The following is a 19,842-nucleotide window of genomic DNA, read 5'->3' on the forward strand; positions in this document are numbered from 1 at the left end:
ATTTTGGTAACTTTCCTAAATCTCTTTAGCACCCTAAGGACAAGATCTCTGCTTGAAATATCTTGTACTTCTAAGTGTGATAGATAAATAGCACCTGTCACCATCAAAATATTCAGTACCTACTTTTTAAATGAAAAAGAAACCAATGATTAAAAATACTCTTCTGTTATCTCAAATTAGTAGTTAGAACTAATTGAAAAGTGAAAATATCTAATTTACTTGGTATCAATTAAACAAAGCAAAATTAAATATCATATTAAAATCACCATTTAGAAATGAGCTGGGTAAAACTTATTGAGCAAAGTTAAACTTTTTGATTTGGAGGAACCAATGATATTTTATTGCCCAGATAATACTTTACAACATAAAAAATGATACCTAAATACGTTTGACTTTAGAATTATACTGTTATATATAAATCCTAAATCTGATAGTACTCACTCATAGTAATTATCACCATCCAGTAGCAATTGCATAGTATTTGACTGTCTGACCCTCAAGACCTTAAAACCTTAAAAGAGGAATTGTTTTATACACAAGATAGGGTTCTTGAAGATAGGGTTCAGCGTCCCTTTTTTTTTTTACTAGCATTCTTAATTCCTAACAACAATAATAATTCTTATTTCTGAAGTGTTTCCTTTGCTTCACAATGTGCTTTACAAAGATCGCTTTCTTTATTCTTCATAACTATCTGAAGACATAAACTTTAATATCTCCATTTTACAGATGAAGAAGTTGAGCCTTAACGTGACTGAGACTTAAGACCATCAAGTTAATAAAGTAGCAGAGCCGAGCCTCAAACCCAGGCCTCTGACTAAGCCCATTATTTTACCCACAATACCATATTTCCTCCCCATCAAAAAGTAATAGTTCCATAAACATTTATTAAATGGAAGTTCTAGGTATCGTGAAAGGAACTGGGCAAACAGTGGAGAGGAACTAGAGTGCACCTAGAAATAGAAAATAGTGTGAAGGTCCTAAGATGGAAAAGAGCTTGCTATGTTCCAGGACCTGAGGAAAGGCCAGTGTGTATGTGAATTATGATTGAGAGGGCAAAGATGAGACAGTAGAGATCTTTAGAGAATAAACCACACAGAAGAAAAGAGGAGGGTAGTTAACATTCTGCCTGGATTTCCTGGAACTGTCCTGCCATAATTATGAAGAATGCTTCCATTTACTTTCTCAAATGTTTAGTATGGAAGATAAAATAATAATAGGTAAGGTAAAAGATTTTAGATTTCAGAAGGAATGAGTAAGTTTTTCCCCAGCTACTTGTGATATTAGCAGGGAAACGAGCAGGCTTAGAGTCCAAACTCCATACCCAGCACTTTTACCAACTGACAACATTCCCAGTGATGAACTGAAGCCATATCTCCTAGAAGCTTAGTGAAGCAAAGGTCTTCCTTTTAAGTAAATGTGCAAAAAACCATTTCAAGGGCTGTATTAGCCATGTGCTTTAGACATCACTGGATAAATATATGTAACATCTGATTTTTTTAGGATCCACTAATTCATTTTGAAAATTAACCCATTTGCCAACCTCTGATTTTCTTATTTGGCCCACATTTAATACACGTATTTTGCCTTATATTCAGAAGAGTTATAATTTGATTGTTCATTGAAATTATCAAGAAAAAAGTTTCTAATTTTACCATTTGTAGAAAGTTTGGGGAAGAGTGAGGTGAAGTGGCTGATATGTGGTGCATGAAAATGGCCCAAATTAGAAATTATAATAATTTGTGAATTATAATAATTTGTGAATTTTAATAATCTAGCATCACAAATAGCTTTGATTAGAACTAAACAATAAAGGTTTGGCAGGCTTTCTGATAAATCTTACTTATTAAGTTTTGGTACCCTCCCAGGCAGAGAAGCTAAAACAATCACATGCAACTAGGTGGTTATCTCCATATAGGGAGTTGGCACCTCACCAAGCAGGAAGGAAGTGGCTCTGTTTATTTTTTATCCATGACTATTTTGAGAGTAAAATTGTACTGAGTCTTAGTCCTAGGAATAACCATGGAGCCCAGAAAATAAAAATATAGCAAAAATCTCCGAGGGCAATTTGATTTACTCCCTTATTGCTGAGCATATACTCTGTGGCTGACCAAGGCTACAGGGTATGAGGAAGAGGAGGATTTTTCTCTAAACCTCCATGCTTAATATGACTTCTTTCTAGTTTCATGTAAGATATGAAGGTTTGATTAGAGTTTACATGAATTTCAAAATATTTGAACACTTTTGGGGAAAACATACTTATAATAAATTTTCATCATGAGAACTCAGTATCACTTACACCTTAAAAAGATATCCATTATTTGTTCTTTGGTATCAGTTTGTTTTCACAGAGTATATGGCAAGGTTGGACGGGGGCCTGTGGAGTTAGCATCAGGAATAAAAGAAATTGTGCTACTCATAGGTTCAAGCATATTGTTCGCTGGTTGTTGTCAATGATATAATATGAATTTTCTGAAATAATTTAAATGTGGTCTCTAGCACATTTGCATTCATAAAAAGTGCTTGGATATGCTTCTTGCTTCCTCTTCTCCTGCTTAGCTGTCAAAATATGGTGATGATTTTGAAGATTTACAGTAGATGGGTAATGAGATTGCTGAATATTAACCGCAGCGTTCAGAATTCATTTGGTAGCAAAAGAAAAGAAGGTTACTGGGTCTTTGGGATAGAGTAGAGAGATGATAGAGCTTTTTTTAATCAGCCAATTAAAAAATAAATATGCTATGTTCTGGATTAGGAAACATTTCAAAGTTCTTGTCATGTAGTAATCAAATAGAACATTTCCCAAAGGTCAAATTACATCCATTTCAGCAAAATTCCTGAAGCTTACAGTATTGCCCATATTTTGAAGTGTGGTTTGCAAATCTTAATATTAGATAGGAAAGACTAAAGAGCCCACAGGCATGTGGAACATGATTTTTTATTATGTAAATTTCAGGTGTACAACATTATAGTTCAACAGCTGCATATACTACAGAGTGATCACCTCCACAGATTTATAAAAAATACTTTCATTGTTGCATTTGAATTCAAGTAAGTCTCATGCAGTTATGCTTTGGTCTATGTTCCTGTGTAAAACAGGGAAATAAACAGCATACTCTCCCAGTGGTCATTTTTAAGTTCATGAATTATGGTGAGATTCACTGTTACACTCTAAATCAGACCACTAGTGATTATGGTTATGAAATGTGTTGTTAAAATAGGTGAAATGATGGAAATTGTGAAATCAGCAGAAAGCCCATTATAACATATAGGTCAGTTATTCAGAAATTTGTTGAGTTTCAGGTAGACGGGAAAAAAGATAGAGCAATAGTAGTTTCAAAGTAACTGGCATTCTTGACAAGGAAGGTTGACCTTGACCTTCTTCTCCTTCCAACCCTCATTTCATCAGCAGGGGTGAGATTACTTTGAGACCTTGCCAATAGGTAATAAATAACACATAAATTCCAGGACACCCTTGCACTGTAGGGTGCCCTAATGTGTAATAATCCTTAGACTATTGAGTTTATAACTCATGACATCTGGCAGTTACTTGGCATTGTAATTCATGCTGATCAGGCACATCAGAATACACCATGGGAGAGAAATATCAGAGCACTAACCCATTGATACTAGGAAAGGGTGAAATGACAGAGGTACACAGCTGCGCAGACTGTGTACCTCTGTGAACTGTGCAATGTTAGAATGCTGTAAAAGCTAATGCCTTCAGATAAGGACTAACAAGGCGGGAGGAGAGTAGTAATCTATTGGGATCCAGAATAAAGCAGCACATAAATATTTACTTGATAGCACTTTATTTCTTTATTCAAATTGACAGATGTAGCATTAAGGCAGTAATGAATCTTGAAGTTTGAATTTAAATAAATACTTATGTATATTTTATTTTACTTTTTTTTTTTTTTGCGGTACGCGGGCCTCTCACTGTTGTGGCCTCTCCCGTTGCGGAGCACAGGCTCCGGACGCGCAGGCCCAGCTGCCATGGCTCACGGGCCCAGCCGCTCTGCAGCATGTGGGATCTTCTCGGACCGGGGCACGAACCCGTGTCCACTGCATCGGCAGGCGGACTCTCAACCACTGCGCCACCAGGGAAGCCCACTTATGTATATTTTAAATTTAAATGTGCACTTAAATAAATATATAAGTATATTGAATTAAATTTTTTTACAGATATATATATACAAATTATATATATATATATATAATATAAAAAAGATTTGTCCCTTTCAATTTTTTGTTTTCTTTGGTCTTACAGTGAGAGCTAAATGAGGCAAAAAAGAGTGTGCTAAAAAAGTGAGAAATAGTGGGCCAAAAAAAAAATACATTCCACAAAGCACCTGTAACAAGCCTTCCTGATACCTAGAAGCCTAACTGCTTTAGCTGAAGACTTGAGGCTCATGGGACATGAGCCAGATTGAAGAGCTAGAAGCAGACAGATGGTTATTTGTGATCGTCCTGTAAATGTAAATGCTGTAAAGATGTTGTGATTATTTATTTATTTATTAATGCCCCAACCCAGATTTAGAGAAAGTAGGAGGCAGTATTTTAGCTTGAAACAATCTGGGGTTTCCCTTTGTTACCATCTTGAGAAACATCACTTAATGCTTTTTTTTAGGACTAATCTGTGTAGTTCTGAATTTTAAATTCAATGTATTATTTCTTCCAATATCCAGAGTTATAGCTATCTCTGTGACTGAGATTGAAATTAGCAAAAGGGCAGGTGCTGGAAGGAGGTTGGGTAGCAAAGTAGAACATTTTGGGGATGTGGAGAGTTTTTGTTTTACAGTAGAGGAAGGCCGCCTTGAACACATTTTGGCCAGTACCCTCAATTCTACACACCGTTCTCCTCCTGACGTACTATTATATTTGGACACACCCTCTAAGTTCCCCTCATGCCTTTGAGTTTTCTGTGATTCTGGAAACATCAATCCCACATGAACAATTTTGTGGACAATGGCACTTTAAGAAAAAAGAGGAACTGATTAAACATTAATTAGCCTCAATCCACAACTTCCTCACAAGCTAATGGATAGGGTATGCAGATCCCTGTCAAATATCAGATGCTAGGCTTTGCCAAAAATAGGACTTCCAAGTGTTGAAGGAGTGCCAACTGCTGGCTCCTTAACTCAAACCAAAGGAAATGATTACCAGAGACAGGCCTCGAGTCTGCCGTGGTCAGATGTCACCAGTTTGCAGTGCCACATGTGATCCAAGAGTTTATGAATGATCTCAACTCTTGGTCCCCAAGGAGAACATATGCATTACAGAGGTTACGGATACAAATTACAGAGAGCATGATGTTTCCATGCAATTTCTAAGAATCCTTCAGCAAGTTTTAAACATTAATGGAAAACATTAAGGAAGGCTTGGCACTCTTAGGGGGACTTCAAATTATATTGCGGATGAGGATAGAACAGGGCTAAAAAAAGGATTCGAGAATAAAGACTTGGCTAAGAAATTTGGAGCTGACCATTCCTCTTGGATGACTTGTGTGTTTGTGTGTTTTATTCCCTGCAGAATTCGAGGCTTCACAAAATGCTATGACTTGAAAATGAGCAAGTCACAGGGTATCCCTGTTCATTTATCATGCTCCAATTCATACCACTGGTTTATCTGGATCATTTGCTGAGTGAATTTGCTTGCACAGGGAATCTTAGTGGGATGAGGGGTGAGAGCTTCTCATTTTGGAATTGTCAGCATGTTGCAGAGGTGCCAGAGTGTCAGCTTGCACAGCGGTAGCAGGATGTCTCCCCACTGAGTTCTTTCTTTCCCATTCCCCTTCTGTGCAGAATAAACCACTTATGACTTGTTCCCTAAATATCAGATCTTATTGTCTATTTAGCTGGTGGCTGGCATGTCCATTCTGACCAAATCTTGTTTGATTGTACCAAATATAATAAAGTAGTTTGTTGTGAATGATGGTTCCTCTTTAGATTTATTAGGTCTTTTGGTCTTTGCAACTTCAGAAAAATACAAAATTATTGTAACTTATCCATGTAGAGCTTTCAGTTGAAGGGGGAAACTCAATTTCAACTGGCCTAAAAATGAAAGAAAACTTCTTTAGATCCCATATGTAGAAAGTCCAGATTTAACACAGTCTTCAGAATTGGTTTGTTCAGTTATGGCATCAAGAACCCAGATATTTTTTCTAGTGTGCAGAGCCTGTTTCATTCTGAGGCTGGAGCTCCCCCTGGGGTCAGAGCATGGCTGTCAAAACCAGCCATTTACTGCAGCAGGACAAGACAGTGCACTTTCCTGGGAAGTAGAGGACCTGAACTTCAGGCTGGCTGGGATTACACCCGATCATTCCCCATGGTGAGAGGTGCTGCTGGTGATAAGGATAGGAAAATAATGTGTACCAGTTGTAGAAATGGCTATCACTATTCTTCCTAACCTACTGTAATATCTACTATGATATACTATAATTTGTGCTAGCAGTTTTATTGGTTGCACATAAATATGTTGTTCCTTTGAGTGATTGATTTCTGACCTTTTTGAACTGCCTGGCTTTTATTTTAGAGATATACGAGCTTGTAGGTAGGCAAGTCAAGTGCACTGTCTCTTAAATCCTACCAACTTAAATTGTTCTTCAGAAATGACATTTTGAAATCAAATTAAAACACTGTAGTGTATTTTATACAATAAGAAAAAGACTGTAACACACCCTTTGAAGAGGAGTTCATCAATTCAATCAACCTGTCAAGTATACTTGATGAACTCGTCTGATGCCCTTCAAGATGGGAGCCCTGGGCTTCCCTGGTGGCGCAGTGGTTGAGAATCTGCCTGCCAATGCAGGGGACATGGGTTCGAGCCCTGGTCTGGGAAGATCCCACATGCCGTGGAGCAACTAGGCCTGTGAGCCACAACTACTGAGCCTGCGCGTCTGGAGCCTGTGCTCCACAACAAGAGAGGCCGAGATAGTGAAAGGCCGCACACCGCGATGAAGAGTGGCCCCCGCTCGCCGCAACTAGAGAAAGCCCTCGCACAGAAACGAAGACCCAACACAACCAAAAATAAATATATATATATATAAAAAAAGATGGGAGGCCTGTGGTGGGTTACCTAGTCCCGTGTAAGTGTAAAAGAAAAAACTTTTCAGATGAGTGAATCTGAAGCTGACGCTGAAGGAACAGTATGTGTTTGAAGAAAGAAATAGGAAAAAGTAAGGGAACAAAGAGGTATCTGGGGAAGATTTGCAAGCAGAAAGGCCATATATGCTAATGTGCACCGATAATTAGATGTTCCTCTGTGTGTCTACGGCAAGAGGGTAGCAGAAATATATGTGATGAGCGTGGAAATATAAACACAGAGACCTGATTCTATACAACATTTGATATCACATTAAGAAGATAATTTTTTCTTAAAAGCCATTTAAAAAGTTGTGAAAAAGGAATTGATGTGATCATATGTGCACTTTAGCAAACTCATAATAGCCACAATAGAGAGATTAAAAGAGAAATCAGAGAAAAAATTTAAAAAGGATACCCTGGGGCCTCCCTGGTGGCGCAGTGGTTGAGAGTCCGCCTGCCGATGCAGGGGACGCAGGTTCGTGCCCCGGTCTGGGAGGATCCCACATGCCGCGGAGCGGCTGGGCCCGTGAGCCATGGCCGCTGGGCCTGCGCGTCCAGAGCCTGTGCTCCGCAACGGGAGAGGCCACAGCAGTGAGAGGCCCACATACCGCAAAAAGAAAAAAAAAAAAAAAAAAAAAAAAAAAAAAGGATACCCTGGAAGTAATTAAGGAAGAGATAAGGACATCCTGAACTGGGGCAGTGGGGACAAAAGCAATAGATACAGGCGATATTACAAATCATTGTAGCATATGACTGTGCGTAGGGTCTAGAGTCAGATCTGCAGGGTTCAGACTCTGTACTTGTCCACCACAGTAGGTCATTCCGAATGACCTATGACATATCCATGATGCCAGGTTTTGCACATAGTGTGTACTCATTAAACATTAGCTATTATTGTAGGGCAACAGGTGCACATACAGAGAGAAATCCTGCTGGCATAGAAAGCCTTGTGATCAGCGTTGCTTTGAGTTGCCAGAGGTTTCAACTGCTGCTAACTATGCTTTTAATTACCTATCTCTTTTAAAATTACCTTTCCCATGATCAGTTTAATTTGTTGCGGATGGTCTTTTTATCTGATGGTGTGTATGAATACTTTCATCCATAATGTTTTAGGCTCTACATTTTTAATAACTGCTTGGAAGCATGTGTAGGTTGTAAGACAGAAATGTATCTTTCAGAAGTCTGCTAATTATGCAGTCTCATTTCATTATTATTGCTAATTTATTTTAAAATGATGAAATGTCAGAGTAATGATTTGCCTTGTCTCTGTTGACTGAGGCAAAAAAAGAATTTTGAGAACTATTGAATTAGGACAGAAAGGAGAGGACTTGGTGAGCTAAAGAATGAGAGACAGTAAGAAGCAAGTGTCCAAGAGGTCTGTTCTAATGGGATACCTAGGTGTGAAGCTGTTTTCAGGGCACTGTATTAGTTACCTATTGCTGTATCACAAATTACCACAAAACGTAGTAGCTTAAACAACACACATTTATTTTCTAACTGTCAGTGGGTCAGGAACCCAGACATGAGTTAACTTAGTCTTCTGCTAAGGATCTCTCACAACGCTGCAATGCAGATGTTGGTCAGGGCCGTGGTCTCATGTAAAGGCTCAACTGCAGAAGTTTCTGTTCCCGAATTTCAGTAGTTGCTGGCAGGATTTGAGCTCTCAAGGGATGTGGACTGAAGCCTCAGTTCCTTGCTTACCGTTGGCTGAAAGCTGCCTTCGGGTCATTGCCAAATGGGCCTCTACATCGAGCAGTGTGGCATCTTGCATGATCAGAGGAAGCACACGAGGAGAGAGGGAGAGAGAGAGAGACAGAAAGACAGACAGAACCAAAAAGATGAAACTTACAACCTTTTGTAACCTAATTTATTTATTTATTTATTTATTTATTTATTTTTTTTGCGGTACGCGGGCCTCTCACTGTTGTGGCCTCTCCCGTTGTGGAGCACAGGCTCCAAACGCACAGACTCAGCGGCCATGGCTCACGGGCCCAGCTGCTCCGTGGCATGTGGCATCTTCCCAGACCGGGGCACAAACTCGTGTCCCCTGCATCGGCAGGTGGACTCTCAACCACTGAGCCACCAAGGAAACCCCTGTAACCTACTTTTTGAAATGACATTCCATCACTTCATTAAAGGCATTTCACCAGGTCCAGCCCACAGTTAAGGGGAGGGGATGAGATAAAGAAATAAATACCAAGAGGGAGAGGTTATTGCAGAGCATTAGAGAACAAACCTACCACAGGCACCGTCATGTCATTTCTGTTTTCTACAGTATTCCTTAACCATTTTGTAAGACACTGCCAAGCACATTGTAGTATTCAGTGTCTTCCTGTAGAATTGAATTAATTTGTTACAAATCTTTACGTCATGAATAGGAACTCTATCATATCAAGCACAGTAGTAATTCAGAATTTATTGATCTTCCAGAATAACTTTCTAAGTCACCGTGCATGTCAATGTAAAAAAAATTCAAGTCTAACCCAGGTTATGACTAGCTTAGTGAAGTCTCATTTGTGTTTTCAGCTCATATAGAGAAATGAATATTTGGGTTCTAGCCAACTAGATTTCTATTTTTCCCACAGGGAGATTTGAACCCTTGTATTCTAAACTTAGATCTGCAAGCAAGTACTATATCAAAAGTGTACCTATTATATCTTTTTTTCTTTAAAGTACAACTTACCTCTACCCTGCCCCCAGCTTTTGTCTTTTTAACCAGATTCTTTTCAGTTCATCATGTTTATTTCTCTTCACCCTATTTAAAGACTTGTTTGGAGCTTTAGGTAAACACATATTGCTGCATGTTCTTGTTTTGGCTTACTTGTCAAGCCACATTGAAAATATGGCTCCCAGTTCTTTCTAGAATAGGAGCTTAATGAGAAAAAATATACAGACTCAATTTGGACTCTCTTTGCTTTTTTACATTTACAGGACTGTTTTAGTTCCCATTATCTAACATACATAAATCCTTTACTGTAGAGAACACCTTCTATTTTTTATCACTTGCCATAAAGCAGAGGGCAAAATCCAAGACAGAAATGAATAATTAGCAAAAATTTGGAAACAATAAATATTTCATTTTATTTTGTTTACATTTGTGAATGGGTATACAAACCTCAGAAACACAGAAGCAGGTATCAGAACATTTATACAATTTGAGATGAGGAAAAATGACTTTCTATTTCCTAAGACAGATTCTATATTTGTTTGCTGTGCTAGAACCTACTGAAAGGGTTGTTTTTCTCTTGAATGTTTTATTTGAGAGAGAGAGAGAGAGAGAGAGAGAGAAGAAACACATTTTATTACCCCCAAAGATGTAAAAGAAATGGGTAAAAGAAATGGTATCACTAAGCAAAAATGAATTACTCTAGAAACCCCAAAGAGCATTTTACAAGTTGAAGAGGGTACATTACCAATTATACTATTATCTCACTCTACTCTCTGGGTGAATAGTCGGAAACCCTAAAATTACAGTTGATGTTAGATTTCTTGGCTTCATTTGCAAATTGGAGTCATTTTCTTTTTTTGTCAATGCCATAAACACACGTTATATTGTTTAAGGGCAGCAGCCCCTAGTTTGTTATGCTATTTTTCTCCTTTTTATCCCCCATATCAAAAGACCTTTTTTTTTTCTCTCTTAATTTAGCTTGTTGCAGACTGATGTAATACTGTGTTTATGAATCATTTGCAGTGGTCTTAAGTACCATTTGATCAGAGGCTTTTTGGCTTACTTGTCAGTAGACCAGTTCTGGAGAAGGTTCTCCAACTGGCCAGATGTGTCATTTTGGACTAGATTGAGAGCCTGCCAAAACACCATTTGCTGTCAGTACCGGATATTGTAGGGGTGCTCACCACCCTGTTACCATATTTTTTCGGGTCTTAACATTGCATAAATAGGCAGCTGTTCTGTATTCAGAATATAAACGAGTCGCCAGCTTGCTCTACCTTGAGGATTTACCTGCAGTAGGGAACCACAGTGTTAACCCCTTCTTACCCTGCTGTCTGAACATCACATTTAAATGCACGCTTCTCTCAGCCCATTCAGAAGCAAACCCCTATGCATATAAATCACATCTTTCTTGACAGTTAGACAACAGAACCGAAAAATGTGCAGTTCATTGTGCTAAAATGGAACACATTTCCTCAGCAGCTAAAGCAGTAAATTAATCAGCTTATAAACTAAGAGTGAGCAATTTGTGCTGAATTCTTTCTTACTGCTCCTTCAATAGGAGACAAGGTTCTCTAATCTCATAAAGGGCATGACTTCATTAAGATGGAAAACCATGTTGTAGGAGACAAGAAAAGCAAAGCCTTAAAAGTCACTCAGTTGTCTCTCTGGACCTATTTTCAGGACAGGGGATTTTTATTTATTTGGAAAATGACAATTAACCTGGAGACTTGGCCCAACAAAGAAGCAGAGTGCTGAAGTGGGTCTCATTACAGGACATGAAAGGCAGTTGGTTTGACCTAATCCACATTTGCAGCAGATGATTTACATAACAAGCTAGCACAAGCTGCCCAATTTTGATTTCAAATAGCTGACCAATTTCAAATAGCTTGACCAATTTATATCTAGAAAATGTATGTGTGTGTTCATATGTATATATGTATGCAGGTGTGTGTATATATATGTACACATGAATAACACACATACATATACACGCATATATTTGTGTTGGGTTATTTTTTTACCCCAACGTACATTGGGAAAAACCTTGTCTGTATTAGAATATCAAATAGGAAAAGTCAAGGCAGTTACAAAAAGCAGAGGCAATTGTGTTATATGGTATATTAGCTGGTCTCAACTGCATTTTTTTATTGAAGTATTGTTGACTTACAATATTATATTAGTTTCAGGTGTACAAGTAGTGATTAAATATTTTCACAGATTACACACCTTACAAAGTTATTATAAAATATTGACTATATTCCCTGTGCTGTACCTTACTTCCTTGTAACTTATTTATTTTATAACTGGTAGCTTGTACCCTTTAATTCTCCTTCACCTTTTCTCAACTGCTTTTTCTAATGTTTACCTAAAATAGATATAGTCCTTATTTGCTAAATAAAACCAGCATTCTTCAGTCTGATAGTACCGAGTCATTTCTCCAGGCTTTTCATTTTGCCAGGGGAAGAAAAGTGCACAGATAGACAGGTGACATTTGGAGAGCCAGGCATGCCAGATTTTCGGAGGTTACAACGGAGGTCCAACCTGCTGTTCTCCTAATGAAAGGAGGGGAAATTCAGACTGGCAAAACCGCTATAAGGGATATCTCTGCTCCGAAAGTCACGCTGCCCAGATGTCGCTCGGCAGGTGGAGATGCAGACAGAATGAAAATGTAGCCCTGTGTATGTGGGTGCTAGTGCATTGCAAGGGTGAACAATGAGTCTATCTTCAGAAGTGTAATGAAAACAGTGTGGATCTTGTCCATATTCATGTCACGAGAAAGGGCTTTCTCAAGGTGTTCTCACCCCACTTCCCCTCCCAGACTGAACAGGCATACATGCTCCCAGACCGCGTGCACATGACTTGTTTCAGGGCTTTAAGTATAACAAGTATAACAGCTTATTTTAATGCATTTATATACACGTATGTATACGTATATGCTTTTTAAATAGAAAATGGGGTCATACTGCATAAACAGTTTTGTACCTTGAGTTTGTATTAAATGTCAATACTATATCATGAATGTGTCTCATCTTATTTTCTTTAGGCTTATCTCATTTTAAACTCAGATTTTATAGCAAAGGTTCATAATCATAGTTAATCATTTCCCTGTTGATGAAGTGCTTAGATTGGCTCTAACGTATTTTAAGATGGGCGTGGTTCTGTTCTCAGTAAATACCAGTAAATTTTATTAGAACAAAGTAAGTTAAGACTTGAAGTTACCTTTTGCAAGGGAAAGCTAAAGTTACTGTCATTGAGTTTTCTTTTACTACAATTGTTTTTCTTCAGTGTTACGAGATGACTTCCGGCAAAATCCCACAGATGTTGTAGTGGCAGCTGGAGAGCCTGCAATCCTGGAGTGCCAACCTCCCCGGGGACACCCAGAACCCACCATCTACTGGAAAAAAGATAAAATTCGAATTGATGACAAGGAAGAAAGAATAAGTGTGAGTTAAACTAAAATGGACCCCTAGAGAGATTGAATATCAAGGCTTAAAATGGATGTATTTCATTATTTTATTTATATTATTTATAATATTTTATTTATATTATTTATTATTTCTTGTTAATAAAGTTGTAGAACTGTATTTGAGTGCTAATTACTATTTACACTGTATTGAAAGGACTGAAAAAAGATAACCAAAAATAAAAACTTTGGAATGAGGCTTCAAAGAGTCAAATATTATATAAATCAAGTGTATATGATATATTAATAACTGGACCAATGTGAATATGTAAATATATCTTTGCAGTAGAATAGTGATGTCGAAGCTCTTTTTAAAATCTCCAAATACGTCTGTTGATCATGCAATACATAAGTGTCAAAGTGTAAATGTAGCCATAAACTATATTAACTAGAACATTTCTTTTCATACTACTTTCAGAATTATAAGAGGAAATAATTTGAGGTGATAAATATTTCAAGCTCTTTTCCAGTTTTGCCAATGTAATATTTATAACTAAAATATTATATGAGAACTCATTTCAATGTTTAAGAGATAGAAAGTAAAATCAGTGTAAAAATAACTGCCCGGTTTTGCAGTTTAACCCTTGTAGAAAAATAGTCTGTTTTCAAGGGAAATGGATGATCAGGCTAATCAGTCAATTAATATTCAAAATGGAACACCCAGAAAATGGTAAAAAGGTAGAGAAATGGCATCCAGTTGTTTTATTTTTTCAGAGGATCCATTCAACATGTGTATGTGAAGTTTGTGAGAGCAGTCCACTGAAATAGTAGATAATGCCTCAACTTTCTGACATGGTTCTTACTATAATTTTTATACTCAGTACAATAACTGAGAATTAATATATTTTATTTAAAATAATGTCTCAATGAAACAAATGTACCATTTCTATCAAAAAGTCCATATTTTCTGGGTGTCTGTTCTCTTTAAAAATATCTTATAAATGAGGTTTTATTCTTATGTGTACATTGCGATTACATCATAACACAGGACGAGAGAGGCCATGCAAAATATCACAACATATTCCATATGATTCTGGCTTGAACTGTTGACACTGTGAGGATCTACAGTGACAGATAATTTGGTTCCCAATGGTCTGTGCTCGGGTACCAAACTTATGAAAATGTGCTCCTGTTCAAGATCTTCTTTTTCATGTTTGTAATCATTTAGCTTTTGCTTTGTAACAAATCACCCCAAAATACCATAATTTATAATAACCATTGCATTTACACTATGATTCTGTGGGTAAGCTGACAGTTCTTTGCTCTGGGCTAGCTTGGTTGATCTTTGCTAGACTTTCTCATGCTTCTGTGGCTTGTTTAAATGTGTGCTGGCAGCTGGGATGATCTAGAATAACTTTACTCACATGGCTGGCCATTGATTGTCTCTCAGCTGGCCATCTTGGTTCTCCTCCTCACGGCCTCTCATCTTCCAGCAGGCTAGCTCGGGCTAGTTCTCATACAGGTCTCAGGGTTCCAACTGCAGCAAGAGAAGGCAAGTCCCTATATGTGAGTGCCTTTCTTCTGGTGAAATGTTGCTTTAGTTCCACTGGTCAAATCAAATCAAATCATATCGTCACACTCAGCTTCGGGAAAAGGAGAAATGGCCTCCGTGGTTTAAACCTATAATTTATTATGCTCTACTGCATACAGTTGAGAATAGGTTGACTATGTTTTCTTTCTAAGTAAAAAAAAATGTTGAAAATCCCTTTCTATGACATGGCTAGTTTTAGAGACTGAATAAATCTGATGAAAACGTACCTACTTGAGTTTTGTCTGCCTGTGAAATTAAAATTAAAGGAGGAAACCAGCATATTCTTATCTCATATCTCTTGAAGAACACTCAGTCATTGTAAAGTTAAGATTGTTGAACTAGATAAATAATAAAAAAATTTTTTAATTGGAAAAGAAGCTATAAGCTGATGATTCACTTACTGAAAACCTTATTCTGCTTTAATGTACCCTTTAACTAACAGACATTTTAACATTATTACATTTGTTTATTCAAACAAAAATGCTTCTCATTTAAGAAACATTTAGGGACCACATATTAGAAGCCAATGGTTTGTACCAAGTCATACTCATCATTCAAAAAAAAGTTTTGTTTTTATTCAACCTGACCTCCTCTTCAAAAATTATCTCATAAATACAGTTAAGATGAGGCAAAGATAATTTTAATACTAACAATTGAAATGTAAACTCCATGAAAGCAGAGATTTTTACTATTTGGTTGACTATTGAATCTCAAAGGCCTAGAACACCACCCAGCCCATAGAGGTACTCAACAAATACTCACTGAATTCCTCTGAGTCAATTAGATTTCATTATATTATCCAAAGCAGATGTCTAGTACTTTGTTCTGATGACAAATGTCAATAGAAATTCATTCAACAGAATCTCAGAGTGAAGACCAACCACTGTGGTTTAATGGGGGCAGTCTCAAGATTCAAAATAGGACCAGGAATGAGAGAGGAAGGCTACCTTAAAGAAGCATTCTCTAGAAAGGGAATATGGAGGCTTATATTGAGGGTGAATTTAAGAGAAGAAAGTATACACGCAGATGCCAAAATAGTGGGAGAGTTTTGTGTCTTAGACACTCAGCTATTTCTTTTAGAGAAAAAAAAAGTGCTTAAATATTTAAAATTATTTATTAGTGACCTTTCTTTCTCTGTTTCTTTTCATTTCCATTTTCTTTCTTTTCAATTTTAACAGATCCGTGGTGGAAAACTAATGATCTCCAATACCAGGAAAAGTGATGCAGGGATGTATACCTGTGTTGGCACCAATATGGTGGGAGAAAGAGACAGTGATCCAGCAGAGCTGACTGTCTTTGGTAAAACTCTCTTTTAAATTATAAATTGCTATTTACTACCTACTTTTCCTTTTCCTTTAAATATTTTTGCTAATACCAAACACCAGGCCATACAGGGACAGTTACTTATGACTTGTGGTGAGCTCAATAGACTAGAATTGTCTTGTTTTCTGGTTCTGTCTTTCAGCTGAAATCTTTGATGTGAAGAAAATTAAACTTTTGAAACATTAATTTACCTACGTTATTCATATATATTTATAGGATTTCGCCTTTCATCAGGATGTAAAAAAACTGTCCTTTCTCAAAATCTATTTGAGAGATTATATACATTTAAAGTTTATCACTCGTTCCATTGTGATGCATTTATCAAGTATTTATTATGTGCATGACACAGGGTAAGGTTTTTAAAAATTAGAGAGTGCAGTGTATAGCCATTTCACTTGTTTTCTAATTTAAAAAATTTCAGATTGAGCTATTTGCAGTTTTACCTCATGGTGAAAAGACTAGCTTGCCAGTTATACACATGCAATCAAAATTAGAAAAAAATTGCTCAACTATTTTGCTATAATATTCATGTTTCTTCAACTTAAAAACCAAAGGACTCTTTAGCTGGAGTAATTCAATTAGTTAGTGAAAACGTGATTAGATCTGTATCACAGAAATAGTGGAAAACGCATTAGGAAGGAGAAAATTGGAGGTAGTAAAGATGGCCAATTAAACGAAAGTAAAGAAAATGCTACAGGGCAGCTGTGGAAAATTGAAAGAGAAATACAATAGAAGAAAATTGGGGAAAATGGGGATCCTAAAGATGCTGGAAAATGAAACATTCCTTTAGATGACACTGAAGTCCCATTGAAGTCCCATTCAAGTATCTGTATGGAAATATATATGTATACACACAAACACACTCACATACACATATGTATATACACACACATATATAGATGCATGTGTATATCTATCTCTCTATGTATATGAATAAAAGAGTCACTTTTGAAGATATTATGATTTCTTTTTTAAATGCAAGAGATAACTGTGAATTTCAAATTACTTTTTTGTGTGTGCCAGTAAAATAATCTTCTGAATCTGTGCATGGTATGATAAGATCCTATGTCATTACTCCAGAACACACTGAGGTAGCATCAGAATCTGGCATACATCCCTAAAGAAACTTCTTTTGCAGTTTGGGATGTGCCACCCGTGGTATAAAGGGATCCCATGCTGCGATGCAAAAAAAAGAGCCATATTATGGTTTCCATTACATTTAGAGTGTTAGGGGTGGTTTATGAATATGTACTAGAGTGCAGGCCTCTCTTTTCAATTGCTCTGAGTATCAGGTAATCTCTGGTAATACTCCTTGTGGATACTAAGCAGCTTGAAGTCCCAAATGACAAAACCAGTATCCCATAATTCATTAAAGGAATTGAACAGTAAAAATAAAACTGTTCAAAGTATGCATGTAAATTTCTGTCCTACAGAGAGCTCAGACAATATCAGTTTGCCCTTACATTTTATGCAGTTATCTATGTATAAGAGTCTCAAAATGTGCTTTACTCCGTAATGAATAAAATACAGTTTTGCCTGCTAAGATATGAAATTAGCGGTCACTGAACATTAGCATTGAAAACCCACAAGTACAGCTATTCTATTTAAAGAAACACTCATCTCTATTCTTCTGTAGCTACCACCAGCTTTGGAGGAGAAATATGTTTCATTACAGCAGCATATATTGCCTTCAGAAGAAAATTGAAAGGGTTTAGTGTTATTACCCAAGCAATTAGACTTACAAATGTGACTTGTGTTATGAAATATTCACCCTACTTTCTCTAAAAACATGATGAGAACTACAGGATATCCCTAAATATGTCAGGAGTTACAGGGGGGACTTCTAAATTATTTTGAAAGTAGCTATAAACCAAAAGGATTGAATTTGTCTACAGGCAGTTTTTCTGGAACAATTTGTTTAGGAAGCTGAGAAACATTTATCTCATGGTGTAAACTAGTCAGAACTGACCTAAGTACAATATTAAGTTGAGGGAAAACCCAGAATTCCATAATTGATAAGAAAACAACATCCAAACCTAGAATTAAACATAAAAAGAGTAGTGATGGTCTAAATCAAGATTGTGACAAGTATTGCATGGGAAAGGCTCCTTCCTGTACCTTGATTCCCCAATTCTTAGAGAAAATAAACTAACTAGTGTGCTATGTATAATGAGGCCTTCTTTAGTTTATTTTGATGCCCTATATCCAGAAAATGTTTTCTAGTAAACCTATCTGTATTTCATCATTGTTAGATATTCTATCTCTGGTGGGAGGTTTATAAACGTAAAACTGGTTCATGACAGTTTACCTCTCCTCTCTCAATTATATTTTCATGTAGCAACACTTCTGCCTCTAAAACTCTGGCTACTATGACAACTCTGTACTCTTCCAGCTTTTAAATGGAAGTTTTTAAATGTCCTTTGCAACTCCATCTTTAAGATATATAATACAGAAAAAGTAACTGATGATATTTAATTGTTCAAAAATATAATTCACTTATAATGGCAAGGAAACCAATGAAAATGTTAAAGGGTCTTTACCAATACAATAGCCATCTACAAGTATTTTGACTCTTTAATAAGTGGGATTGGACTTAGAAGTTTTTTTAGTTTGAAAATTGCAAATTATGCTTTAAAAATCTGCACTTTAGGAAAAGTCTTAATCAGTGTGACTTAATTTTCAAAATGTTACTCTGCCATACTCTCTGAATCATCTATGCTGTTTGTTCTTCTTTAATATTTGCTGACCATAAAGTAACATCCTAGTTAAGTGGCAGTACCAAATCTAAAAATTAGAAGTAGGTATCACAGTGTAGAAGGATACTAAAATCTATGGCGCAGTCTAGATGTCTTCATAAAGAATACTTTGTAGCAATTTACATATGTTAATTAAATTCTAGGGATCCTGAAGACAAAGAAACTAGAGTTGAAGTACATAATTAAATTTCCAGTTATGGATAGGTTTGGGATATCTGTTATCTAGAATTTACTATCATTAAAAAGCAACTAAAAATAAAATTCTTTTTCCTAATGATTTTTAAATGTTTGTAAAAGTAATACATGAAAAAATATTTTCTGTGTTACATTTCTAATAAACATTAGAAGTATTGCAAAACTTATGATGAAATACAGAAAGAGCTTGCAACCTTCCCTCCTCCCAACACACATACACACATGCACATTTCTCATCTTTGAACATTCCTGTAAGCCTGTTTTATCTTTTTCTTCTGGGATTTATTTCCATATTTCTATGTGCTTATTCTGCAATTTTATACATTTTAACTTCTTATTTGGGAAGATGATGATCTGACCCACTTATACTCCCTTCCCCAACTTCTCACCTGTACTTTCCCTTCTTTCTGTCTTTTCCCTTCTTTGTCTTTTCAGTATATTGACTTTAGAAACATTGAATATATTAATATTTAGAATTTAAGTTATTATAACCTTGTAAATATTGACTGTGAGCTAAGTGTTATGCTATTATAATGGCATTTCTTTTCTGGCACTATATTTGGTCTTCTTTGAATTAATAATAAATCCATTTTTCCTTTTACTTATGTTTATCTATGCCTGTCATGAATTCTTCTTGAAATCTTCAACAGAAGGTTTAAAATTCTCTAAATTCTATTTAGCTATTAAGTCTACTCTTGCTACAGCCATCCTGGAGGTGTCAGACTTCTGCCCAGTCCAACCAAGCTGGATTCTATTTAGATCTACCCCAGAAACTTCATTCTGATATTCATCTTCCCTTTCCTTTGATGCTGGATTCCCTG

At 36.6% G+C, this 19,842-nt stretch overlaps 1 protein-coding gene across 4 annotated transcripts in view; it reads left to right on the forward strand.

The window, feature by feature from the left end:
- The window catches only part of ROBO2 (roundabout guidance receptor 2), a gene marked incomplete at its 3' end in the record, with an annotated part of 586,970 nt that overhangs the window by 412,044 nt on the left and 155,084 nt on the right, over positions 1-19,842 (forward strand). For all 4 annotated transcript variants that reach the window (XM_081235996.1, XM_081235997.1, XM_081235998.1 and 1 more), the window contains exons 3-4: positions 13,039-13,196; positions 15,926-16,046. In XM_081235996.1, coding sequence (XP_081092122.1) covers positions 13,039-13,196; positions 15,926-16,046 — 279 coding nt within the window. The remainder of the gene's footprint in view (positions 1-13,038; positions 13,197-15,925; positions 16,047-19,842) is intronic.

This window comes from Mesoplodon bidens (assembly GCF_964165515.1).
Source record: "Mesoplodon bidens genome assembly, chromosome: 5".
In the NCBI taxonomy this organism is placed as follows: Eukaryota; Metazoa; Chordata; class Mammalia; order Artiodactyla; family Ziphiidae; genus Mesoplodon; species Mesoplodon bidens.